The sequence below is a fragment of the Bos indicus x Bos taurus genome, chromosome X, assembly GCF_003369695.1.
Source record: "Bos indicus x Bos taurus breed Angus x Brahman F1 hybrid chromosome X, Bos_hybrid_MaternalHap_v2.0, whole genome shotgun sequence".
Classification (NCBI taxonomy): Eukaryota; Metazoa; Chordata; class Mammalia; order Artiodactyla; family Bovidae; genus Bos; species Bos indicus x Bos taurus.
Window position 1 is genome coordinate 49,402,428 of NC_040105.1, and position 12,413 is coordinate 49,414,840.

General features: G+C 38.1%; 1 protein-coding gene across 1 annotated transcript in view; it reads right to left on the reverse strand.

Moving 5' to 3' along the window:
- KLF8 (Kruppel like factor 8) overlaps window positions 1–12,413 on the reverse strand; it is a 347,022-nt gene that overhangs the window by 128,801 nt on the left and 205,808 nt on the right. Inside the window, 1 exon segment of the mRNA XM_027534127.1 lies at window positions 2,964–3,037. Coding sequence (XP_027389928.1) covers window positions 2,964–3,035 — 72 coding nt within the window. The 5' untranslated portion in view covers window positions 3,036–3,037.

The following is a 12,413-nucleotide window of genomic DNA, read 5'->3' on the forward strand; positions in this document are numbered from 1 at the left end:
TCTTCACTGTCTGCATAAGGGTGGTGTCATCTGCATATCTGAGGTGATTGATATTTCTCCTGGCAATCTTGATTCCAGCTTGTGCTTCTTCCAGCCCAGTGTTTCTCATGATGTACTCTGCATAAAAGTTAAATAAGCAGAGTGACAATATACAGCCTTGATGTACTCCTTTTCCTATTTGGAACCAGCCTTTTGTTCCATGTCCAGTTCTAACTGTTGCTTCCTTATCTGCATATAGGTTGCTCAAGAGGCAGGTCATATTCCTAATTCTTTTATTCTGTTATTTGCAATGGTGAATGGAATTGTTTCCTTTGGGAATATATTCACCTAAAGAAAACATTTTTATCTTTAAGTCTGAAACTAATGATTACACAACAAAGGGCTCAGTTTGCACTCTGTACTAAGGATTATATAGGGATGTATCCAGCTTGAGGACAGTTTCTCCTTCCTGAAAAACTTCTGGCTAATCCTGTTATCTTGAAATGTGGATTGTGGGAATGGGTCTAGTAAGATCTTTGCAACCTGTGGACATTCTTTTGATTCATTGTAATAACTAATTGGAGTATATAACTCCATTGCTAAAGACTAGCAGGGGGCACTCTCCATCTCCCTTCTGATGTGTGTGTCATAAGCTTTCTCTATCTCTTTTATACTTTAATAAAACTTTATTACACAAAATCTCTGAGTAATCAAGCCTCATCTCTGGCCCCAGATTGAATTCTTCTCCTCCAGAGGCCAATAATCCCAGCATCTTTCATATTTCAGCAACAACCTTTCAGTATGTCTAATTTTCTTAAAGAGATCTCTAGTCATTTTTAATTCTATTTTTTCCCTATATTTCTTTGCATTGATCACTGAGGAAAGCTGCCTTTTCTCTCCTTTCTATTCTTTGGAACTCTGGATTCAGATGCTTATATCTTTCCTTTTCTCCTTTGCTTTTCACTTCTCTTCTTTTCACTGCTATTTGTAAGGCCTCCCCAGACAGCTTTTTTTTTTTTTTTTTTAACATTTCTTTTTCTTGGGGATAGTTTTGATCCCTGGCTGCTGTACAATGTCAAAAACCTCTGTCCATAGTTCATCAGGCACTCTGTCTATCTGATCTAGTCCCTTAAATCTATTTCTCACTTCCACTGTATAATCATAAGAGATTTGATTTAGATCATACCTGAATGGTCTAGTGATTTTCCCCACTTTCTTCAATTTAAGTCTGAATTTGGCAATAAGGAGTTCATGATCTGAGCCACAGTCAGCTCCTGGTCTTGTTTTTTGCTGACTGTATAGAGCTTCTTCGTCTTTGGCTGCCTAGAATATAAGCCATATGGTCCTGTAATCCCACTCCTAGGCGTACATCTGAGACATAGAGAACAGACTTGTGGTTGCTAATGGGGGTAGGGGAGGGGAGGGGTGGGGGAGGGATGGATTAGGAGTTTGGGATTAGCAGATGCAAAATATTATATATATATATATATAATGGATAAACAGCAAAGTCTTATTGTATAGCACAGGAAATGCTATTCAATATCCTGTGATAAACTATAATGGAAAATAATATGGAATACTATATATATACACATATGTATAACTGAATCATTTTGTTGTACAGTAGAAATTAACACAACATTGTAAATCAACTATACTTCAATAAAATAAAATTTTAAAAACTCTTTCTCTATAGATTCCTTAAAAAGCTAGGAACAAATCTACAATATGACCCAGCAATCCCACTACTGTGGAATATACCCCAAGACAACCACAATTCTAAGAAATGTGTACCCCAGTGTTCATTGCAGCACTATTTACAATAGCTAGAACATGGAAGCATCCTAGATGTCCATTGACAGATGAATGGATAAAGATGTGGTACATATATACAATGGACTATTACTCAGCCACAAAAAGAACGAATTTGAGTCAGTTCCAGTGAGGTAGATGAACCTAGAGCCTTTTATACAGAATGAAGTAAGTCAAAAAGAGGAAAACAAATATTGTATATTAATACATATATACAGAATCTATAAAAATCATATCGATGAACCTGTTTGCAGGGAAGGAATGGAGACATAGATGTAGAGAATAGAATTGACACAGTAAGGGAGGGAGCGAATGGGATGAATGGAGAAAGCAGCATCAACATATATGTACTAGCATGTGCAAAATAGATAGCAGTGAGAAGCTGCTATATAACACAGGAAGCCCAGTCTGGTGCTCTGTGATGACCTAGAGTGATGGGGTGAGGAGAGGGGAAGGAGGTTCAAGAGGGAGGGGATATATGGATAATTACAGCTGATTTGCATTGTGGTGTGGCAGAAACCAACACAACACTCTAAAGCGATTTTCCTCCAATTGAAAAATAAATAAATAAAGAAGTACACACAAAAATTATTTCTCTATAGATAGGTAGATAAAGATATGTATATTTGGATAGCTATATAGATAGAGATGTAATTTTATTTTAGGTGTAAAGATACACATACATATATATTATTTGTATCTACAGACATATGGAGTAAATAGATATAGATAGATACAAATTTTATGTATATTTGTAGATACAAGGATAGAGAGAAATTGAAAAATACATATTCTGGTGTTTCTGTCTATCTGTAGAATACTAATGCACTATCCAAAAGAGTTATTGCAAAGATAAAATAAGACATTGAATTTAGTCTTCCGAGTGCTTGAAATATGGAACAGTGCTAGATAAATGATTTCTGTCTTCTACCAAGTGTCTAATCTTGTCCATATAGCCTTGATCCCAAAGGATATACTTCTTTTATGCCAGATTTACTCCCTATTTGAACCAGAAACTTAGGCATCCAAGTATTTTCTGGAAACCTCCCTTCTTTCACTCCTCTCAGTCCCCAACATGTTGTTAGAAAGAAAAATGAGCTTCAGCTTTATGATTACCATGTACTGAACACTATTATGGCTCAATATGAATATTCACTTTCTTGATAACCGACCTGTTTGAACATATGCATTGAGCCACCTTCTGAATTAAGTTGGACCTCCCAGTTGTTTATGAGTTGATCCATATCTGGAAAAGAACCAAGGGAAAGACAATTTAAAAATAAAATCTAACCCACTGTATGGATACAGTATGCCACTAACTCTTGGTTACACATGATTGTATTCTAGAAATATAATTTTTCAGGACTTACTAGATACTAAGAAGTCAGAATTTTGACAACATTCTAATTTGCATATTCTGCTCACCAAGATAGCCCTGACTGGTCCCCAGCAGTATTAGCTGCCTCTTTCCCTCACGTCTTCTATGCATATGAATTTGTTTCTTTCAACGTGTCCAACTAGCACTACCTTCATAGGAATATCCTTATAGCTACATAGTTTCCTGAATTCTCCCCTTTCTGGCCTAATTCTCACTCCATACAGAAGAGTTCCACCCTCCTGTATGGATATTTACTCTAATAAACTTGCTTACACATCAATGCCAAATCTCTCTAAATAAGCATTTTATCTTTCTACTTCTCTTAAACATGCAAGCCAAGAGTGGTTAATATAAACAATTTTCTATTTCTCTTTTAGATAATTTTTTCTTTTTAAAAAAATCAAAGTATAGTTGATGTACAATGTCATATTAGTTGCAGGTGTACAGCACAGTGATTCAGATATATATTCAACTAAAAAAAATTCACAACCTAAAAGTTGAGTTATGTATTATTTGGCAGGACTTTTTAGGACTTTAAGCCTGGCAGGCAGCATCTTGAGTAAACCCTGAGAGAACTGCTCTGAGGAAGTAAGGGGGGTAGATAGGATATATAGGAGTTTTGCAACACAGAGCAGGTAATCAGAATACCAAAAGATTACTGTTAAAGAAAACCAGAAATCCCAAATTAAAGAAATGATTGTGATGTTGTAGAGTAGCTGAATGAAGCCGCCAAGTGTTTCCTTTTTCCTCTTAATGAAAGTAAACACTAGGTGGCTTCATTCAGCTGCCCTATACTATCATAATCATTTCCATCACTAGTACCTACCAGCACCTCATCAACCAGATTTCCTTTCATTTAGCTACATTCTAATCTCACTAGCGGAGAAGGCAATGGCACCCCACTCCAGTACTTTTGCCTAGAAAATCCCATGGATGGAGGAGCCTGGTAGGCTGCAGTCCATGGGATTACTAGAGTTGGACACCACTGAGCGACTTCATTTTCACTTTTCACTTTCATGCATTGGAGAAGGAAATGGCAACCCACTCCAGTGTTCTTGCCTGGAGAATCCCAGGGACGGGGGAGCCTGGTGAGCTACCATCTATGGGGTCGCACAGAGTCGGACACGACTGAAGTGACTTAGCAGCAGCAGCAGCAGAGGTCACTAGAGGTGAAAATATAGGGCAAGAAAGATGAAGTCATAGCTTGCTTTTGACTTAAATGGTCAGATTTCAGATCACACTAAGTTTCACCAAGTCGATTACAATTAGTTTCATTTATGACCTGGTTGCATTTCAAAAGATAGTCTATAAAACAGTTAATTGTTTTGGATGTCAACTACATTTACTCACAGAAATGTTCATTTTACGGGTCACAATAGCTGCTTAAGACCTAATGTAGTTAAATGAACAGTCAGCGAGGATACAAATTATAATACAGAAACACAAAAGAGTAAAAGATAAACTTATAAATAATTCCTTTGTTTATTGACTGTTAGGAATTAAAGAAAATAGTCTTAATTAGATAATTAGATAGGCAATAATACACAATGAATCTTCTACTGAGATTATGAGGAACATTTCTGGGTCATTATCAAAGAGTTTAGAGAATAAATATCTCCAATTTTCTCTCAAAACACATTTTCTTTTCTTTGATCCATATATATGAGTAGAGCTGTTCTTGTATACATTCAGCACTTACAAAATATTTATGCATAACTACTATGTGTCAGAGGTTATTCTGGGCTTCCCTGATGGCTCAGATAGTGAAGAATCTTCCTGCAATGCAGAAGACCCAGGTTCAATCCCTGGGTCAGGAAGATCCCCTGGAGAAGGGAACGGCTACTCACGCCAGTATTCTTATCTGGAGAATTCTGTGGATAGAGAAGTTTGGCAGGCTACAGTCCATGGGGTCACAAAGAGTGGGAAACAACTGAGGGACTAACACTTTCAGAGTTTACACTAGGCACCTTGTTATCAGTTTTAGATCTGGGTCAACCAGACATGGAGAGTCAGCAAGTATAGAAGAGAGCACTGAACTGGGAGCTAGATGCCCAGGAATTATATCCTATAATCTTTGTCAAGGCATTTTTCTTTCTAAGCCTCAACTTTCCCATGTAAAATTAAAAGATTTTAAATCGTTCTCTGCTGAGCCCTAAGGCTTCTATGAAGCCTCTTTAGGGGTAGGGGTTAGGGTTAATGGAGAAAGAAATCTAGTAATGAATAAGTACTTCAGAAGTCAGATGCAGAAAACTCAACTCTAATTTCCATTAAATTGTAAATTTTTTGAAAGCAGAGATTTTCACCTTTGATGTTTTCTTCAGTAATGTATTTAAAAGGCTTAGAGTAGTGTTTGGTACATGATAGTCTTCAATACATTTTTAAAAGTTTTTGATGAGTGACAGAAAAGGAGAATGAAGTGTGTCTTCTCATTATAAGAAGTGGAAAAGAATAAAAGAAAATTAAAGGGGTTAAAGTATAAGAGATGTTTGAGGTGTAATTAACTGTGAAGTATAAGGGGTCAGAGAGGGCAGCCATTTCTGATTTTAAGAAGGAGGGGGAAAGGAGGTGCAATTGTAGAAAAAGAATGTCTGGTCAGATAATTTTCATACTGTACAGGTGGGCCATAATGAAAGCCAGGAGAGCTTGTTTGGTTGTTGCCAGAAAAATATGTAGGAGAGAGGGGAGATAATTTGGTACTTCCTCTCCATTCATCCAGGACTTTCCTGGTGGCGCAGATGGTAAAGCGTCTGACTACAATGCAGGAGACCCGGGTTTAATCCCTGGGTCGGGAAGATCTTCTGGAGAAGGAAATGGCAACCCACTCCAGTATTTTTGCTTGGAAAATCCCATGGACGGAGAAGCCCGGTAGGCTACAGTCCATGGGGTCGCAAAGAGTTGGACACAACCGAGCAACTTCACTTTCATTTTCTCCATTCATCCATCCCTCGACTAAGGTTTGTTAATTCTAGCCAAGAGAATTTCAAGAGGCCTCTCTTATCTGCTCTTCCTCAATTCCTATGGATTATGAAACAACAGGGTTGAGGAAGCAAAGTGACTTTGATAAGCTATTTAACACCTGTGAACCTCACTTCCTTTATCTGACAAGAGGTAGAGGAAATGTCACATCTATAGGGTTAATGTGAGGATTCAATGGATTAGTACAGGTAAACACACTTAAAATAGCTCTTAGCGTATAAAAAAGTTCTCAATATAATTAGCTATTGTTATCACCACTACCATTATTATTATTAAGGATAAGAATCTTTCTCTCGGGACCAGAAGAATATCTCCTAGGCATCAGACAAGTTGTTTATACTCAGTGTGCTTACAAACCTTCTCCACCTCCTATATTTACAATCTAAATTGTTTACCACTACTATCAATCCATTCTGTGTCAGTGATTGACGGTCACCTTTGACTCTTCTCTCTCCATTTCCAGCCAACTGTTTATCAGATGCACTAAAATGTACAATATGTCTTAAACCTAACTTATCATCTCCAAGTCACTTCCCATTCTTGTCCATACATCATATTGCCTAGGTTAATATCCTGGTTCTGCAACTTTATAACATTAAGACTTCAGGCAATTTTTTCCATCACTGTTTGTCAGTTTCCTCAACTATAAAATAAGGATAATAATAGTACCAGCTCATAGGATTTATCAATTTAATATGTGTTCAAAAGTTTAAAACAGTACCTGGCACAAAGGCATTGTCTGTTTCCCTTACCATAAAGTGAGCCCCACAATAGATACTTCATCTTGTTCTTCTCTGTATCCCTTTCTTTTAGCAGAGTACTTCTCTATACAGTGTGCTAATGGCCAGTGAATGGTCAGGAGATAAGAAAGGTTATTTAATGGCAATAATACTATAATGCAAAGATGGGCTCAATAAAGGACAGAAATGGTAGGGACCTAACAGAAGTAGAAGATATTAAGAAGAGCTGCCAAGAACACTCAGAAGAATTGTACAAAAAAGATGATCAGCACCCAGATAATGAGGATGGTGTGATCACTCACCTAGGGCCAGACATCCTGGAATGTGAAGTCAAGTGGGCCTTAGGAAGGATCACTACAAACAAAGATAGTGGAGGTGATGGAATTCCAGTTGAGCTGTTTCAAATCCTGAAAGATGATGCTGTGAAAGTGCTGCACTCAATATGCCAGCAAATTTGGAAAACTCAGCAGTGGCCACAGGACTGGAAAAGGTCAGTTTTCATTCCAATCCCAAAGAAAGGCAATGCCAAAGAATGCTCAAACTACCACACAATTGCACTCATCTCACATGCTAGTGAAGTAATGCTCAAAATTCTCCAAGCCAGGCTTCAGCAATATGTGAACTGTGAACTTCCAGGTGTTCAAGCTGGTTTTAGAAAAGGCAGAGGAACCAGAGATCAAATTGCCAGCATCTGCTGGATCATCGAAAAAGCAAGAGAGTTCCAGAAAAACATCTTTTTCTGCTTTATTGACTATGCCAAAGCCTTTGACTGTGTGGATCACAATAAACTGTGGAAAATTCTGGAAGAGATGGGAATACCAGACCACCTGACCTGCCTCTTGAGAAACCTGTATGCAGGTCAGGAAGCAACAGTTAGAACTGGACATGGAACAACAGACTGGTTCCAAATAGGAAAAGGAGTACATCAAGGCTGTATATTGTCACCCTGCTTATTTAACTTAAATGCAGAGTACATCATGAGAAAGGCTGAATTGGAGTACACACAAGCTGGAATCAAGAATGCTGGGAGAAATATCAATAACCTCAGATATGCAGATGACACCACCCTTATAGCAGAAAGTGAAGAAGAACTAAAGAGCTTCTTGATGAAAGTGAAAGTGGAGAGTGAAAAAGTTGGCTTAAAGCTCAACATTCAGAAAACGAAGATCATGGCATCTGGTCCCATCACTTCATGGAAAATAGATGGGGAAACAGTGGAAACAGTGTTTGACTTTATTTGGGGGGCTCCAAAATCACTGCAGATGGTGATTGAGCCATGAAATTAAAAGACGCTTACTCCTTGGAAGGAAAGTTATGACCAACCTAGATAACATATTCAAAAGCAGAGATATTGCTTTGCCAACAAAGGTCCGTCTAGTCAGGGCTATGGTTTTTCCAGTGGTCATGTATGGATGTGAGAGTTGGACTGTGAAGAAGGCTGAGCGCTGAAGAATTGATGCTTTTGAACTGTGGTGTTGGAGAAGACTCTTGAGAGTCCCTTGGGCTGCAAGGAGATCCAACCAGTCCACTCTAAAGGAAATCAGTCCTGGGTGTTCATTGGTAGAACTGATGTTGAAGCTGAAACTCCAATACTTTGGCCACCTGATGTGAAGAGTTGACTCATTTGAAAAGACCCTGATGCTGGGAAAGATTGAGGTTAGGAGGAGAAGGGGATGATAGAGGATGAGATGGTTCGATGGCATGACCAACTCGATGGACATGGATTTGGGTGAACTCCGGGAGTTGGTGATGGACAGGGAGTCCTGGCGTCCTGTGGTTCATGGGGTCGCAAAAAGTTGGACATGACTGAGCGACTGAACTGACCTGAAATGAATGGCAATCATCAAGGAGTCTAAAAAATATTATTTTTGTCCTATCTATATCACAAATATTTTAGTCAAATGGCACAAAGGGTATAGCTGATAGTTAGGAATGTTTCAGCCATTTCTGGTTAGTGTCCTCTCACTCAAAGAACAGCCAATTGGAATAGCCACTAGAAAACCCTGGGCAACATTCTAAATGTTGGGAAGAGTGAGTAAACGGAAAGCTATTAGGAAGGTATATATGCTTCTCTCTCTAAAAAAAAAAAAAAAAAAAAAGTTTTCTTTAACATATAGCCAGACCAAATCTAAAACAGAAGGAAATTAGGGTGTACAGAACAGTCTTAAAGAAAACTCAGGTTTTTTTCAAGGGCTTTATAAACTTTTTGCTTTTCTCTAGAGTTGGTGCCACACTTCAAAGTGTCTGTGACTAAGATGCTCCTTAGAAATTGTTTAAGAATTGGTCAGGAAATACCCAAAGGGGGGTTGGTATTGAGATGTTATTGAGATGTGAACCATATGGGCAGGAGGGCTTCAGAAATGCAAATTACCTACTTAAGATAATAACCATTATTCTGCTTGAATTGGCTCTTCAAACCTTTTTGTCTAGAAGCTAGACTTTCTTGGATTTCCCTGGCAGCCCTGTGGTTAAGACTCAGTGCTTCCACTACATGGGTGTTGGAGGGTGGGGGGAGAGTGGGGGTACCTGTTCCATCCCTGATCCCCTTAAGGGGGAACTAAGATCCTGAATGCTGAGTGGCATGGCCAAAAAAAAAAGAAAGAAAGAAAGAAACATTCTAGAAGCTGGATTTTCTGGTTCTTCTCCTTTTAAAAAATTTATTTATTTATATTTATTTATTGGAGGCTAATTACTTTACAATATTGTATTGGTTTTGTCATACATTGACATGAATCCACCACGGGTGTACATGTGTTCCCCATGCTGAACCCCCCTCCCACCTCCCTCCCCATCCCATCCCTCTGGGTTCTTCTCTTAAGGAAGGGAATACTGGAGGAAAAAAAAGGAGAGAGGGAGGAAGATTGAGTCCCATCCATAGCAGGTCAATGTCTCATATATACAAAACATCACAAACCATGCTTCCGGGACTATGACCATAGAAATTTCATAAGATTATACTACTTTTGTCATATTCCAAGTTTATTTTGCTACCCACTGTATTCCACAGTGATCTGCTTGTTTTATGAACATGAACAGTGCCTTCAAAGGACAGGAGCAGGTATTGTTGTTTATTGTTCAGTCACTAAGTTGTGTCCGACTCTTTGCAACCCCATGGACTGCAGCACATCAGGCTTCCCTTTCTTTTACTATCTCCTGCAGTTTGCTCAAATTCATGTCCATTGAGTCAGAGATGCTAACTAACCATCTCATCCTCTAACCATCTCATCCTCTAACCATCTCATCCTCTGCCACTCTCTTCTTTTGCCTTCAATCTTTCTTAGCATCAGGAGCAGGTAACTGACAAGTAAAAACACACCCCACTCTTTGGCCAGAATTGAGGAGGAAAAAGTGTCTATGGATGAAGTAAGAGGTTAAATCTTTAAGGAGGGAAGCAAAGCAGAGCCACTAGAGTCTACAACTACAAAAGAAAGCAAAGAATTGGGGATCTTGACACTGACCTATGAAGTTACTTTGTATCTTAACGAGATAGAGCATTTTGCAATACAAATAATAATCCCTCATGTGCATCTATATAACTTTACAGTAGGGAAATAGAGAGCTTTCATGTATCATTCCCATTTCATAGGAAATTAATTTGGAGGCCCAAGGTCATAGAGTTTAAAATTGATGGAGTCAGAACCAGAACTCTTATCCTCTAACTCAAATTACAGTACTTATAGTACTCCCTCACTACTTTCTAGTACCCCAAATCTGGTGAGTATCTTCTTTCTAAAAAAGTTTCTGCTAAAAGAAAAACAACTCTAAGGACAACAAATCAATCATTTCAGAAGATCTTGAGCAGATAACACTCACTTTCAGCCTCTGACATATAAGAAATTCTGGAACTGCTTGAAAAATGAAAAATCAATGTTTTAGTGTTTTGAGATTATAGGTAATTTAAAAAGCATTTCTTATGTCTCTTATGTTAGAAAAAGGTAACTATAGGCCAACTAGATACACATATATTTTCAGACAGTTTAATTGTATATCTTCCAGGGGAATAGAAAGTTTTACAATAGTCCTCTGGGAAAATCTTCAAGATTGAAGCTACTCTGAGCATGACATTAACAACAAAATGGTGATAAAAGAACAGTAATTGCCAACAGTCACTGAGTACTTACTATGTGCTAGGTACAGTGCTGCTAAAAGAATTAGTTTATTTAATCCTCATAATTCTAAGAGTGGGTACATTATTTCTCCATTTTTCAAATGAGGAAACTGAGACACAGAAAGATGAAGAAGCTTATCCTCAAATCTTCCAGCTAGTAATGGTAGAACTGAGATTTGAGTCTCAGCACTCTAGAGCTGTAATGCTCCTTGAACTGGGTGCCATTGAGATCTCCCAGTATCTACTTGAAGATTATATATTTGAGGGTAAATGGTTGCTAGAAAAAAAAAATAGTTAATAAAAGGAAACTGAAAGATCCTCCACTTCTCTGATTTCTTCCCAAAAGGGTCACACCTATCACCATAGAAACATTGGAAAACTCAGAATCAAAGAACCTCCTCTTGTGACATCTCAGCAGGTAGCTCACTATGATTTTTCTATTCAAGAGTCTCAACATACACAAAATCTAGAGGGTGTCTGAGATACATAATCCAAATTATAGGAATCACCACCAGAGAAGGTATTCAGAAGTGGCTCCAGCCTATAGCTTCTTTTCTCAGCTTTCCTTAATGTGATTAAAGAAGCTAGGGACAACTGAAATGCTAAAACACAAAACATGAATTTAAGAGGAAAGAACATATTACCATGAGGAAAGTGAAGGCTGCATATATAATGCGAAAAAATGAAGTTCAATATTGTATCATTACTATAATAATCAGCTAAGCTTGAAAGAGTGAACTACTGTGAGGTAATTAAAAGATAAGGTGATAAGAAACACAAGAAAGGAGTTGAGCAAGCCATTTGACTTTTCCAATACCTCAGTTTTTTCATCTGCAAAATAGAGATGCATCAACTTAACCCTATCCCTCAAAGGGTTGTCATGAAGTTCATTGTGACAACACATATAAAAATTCTTATAAGATGTAAATGCAAAATTTACATATAAGATTTTAAGAATACCTTTGTCAGAAAATCCAAAACAAAATTACACAAAAGTATGTTTCTCTGGTGGCTCAGATGGTAAAGAGTCTACCCGCAGTGCAGGAGACCCGGGTTTGACCCCTGGGTTGGGACGAATCCCTGAAGAAGGAAATAACAACCCACTCCAGTATTCATGCCTGGAAAATCCCATGAACAGAGAAGCCTGGCAGGCTACCATCCATGGGGTCGCAAAGAGTTGGACACGACTGAGCAACTTCACTTATGTACAATATGTACAGTCACACTTTAAAGATCTAAGCCACTCACAATAACAATACCTAATTTTACGATTTTTGTATTCTCACGTGAGTTTATGTTCTAACAAAATCACCTGCAAGGTGTTCAGTGCTTTCGGCCACTTTCATTCCCCCCAGAGGCTGATATTAAGCTCCATTTTCTTTTTCACAGAAAACCCAAATATGCATGAAAGAAAAATCAC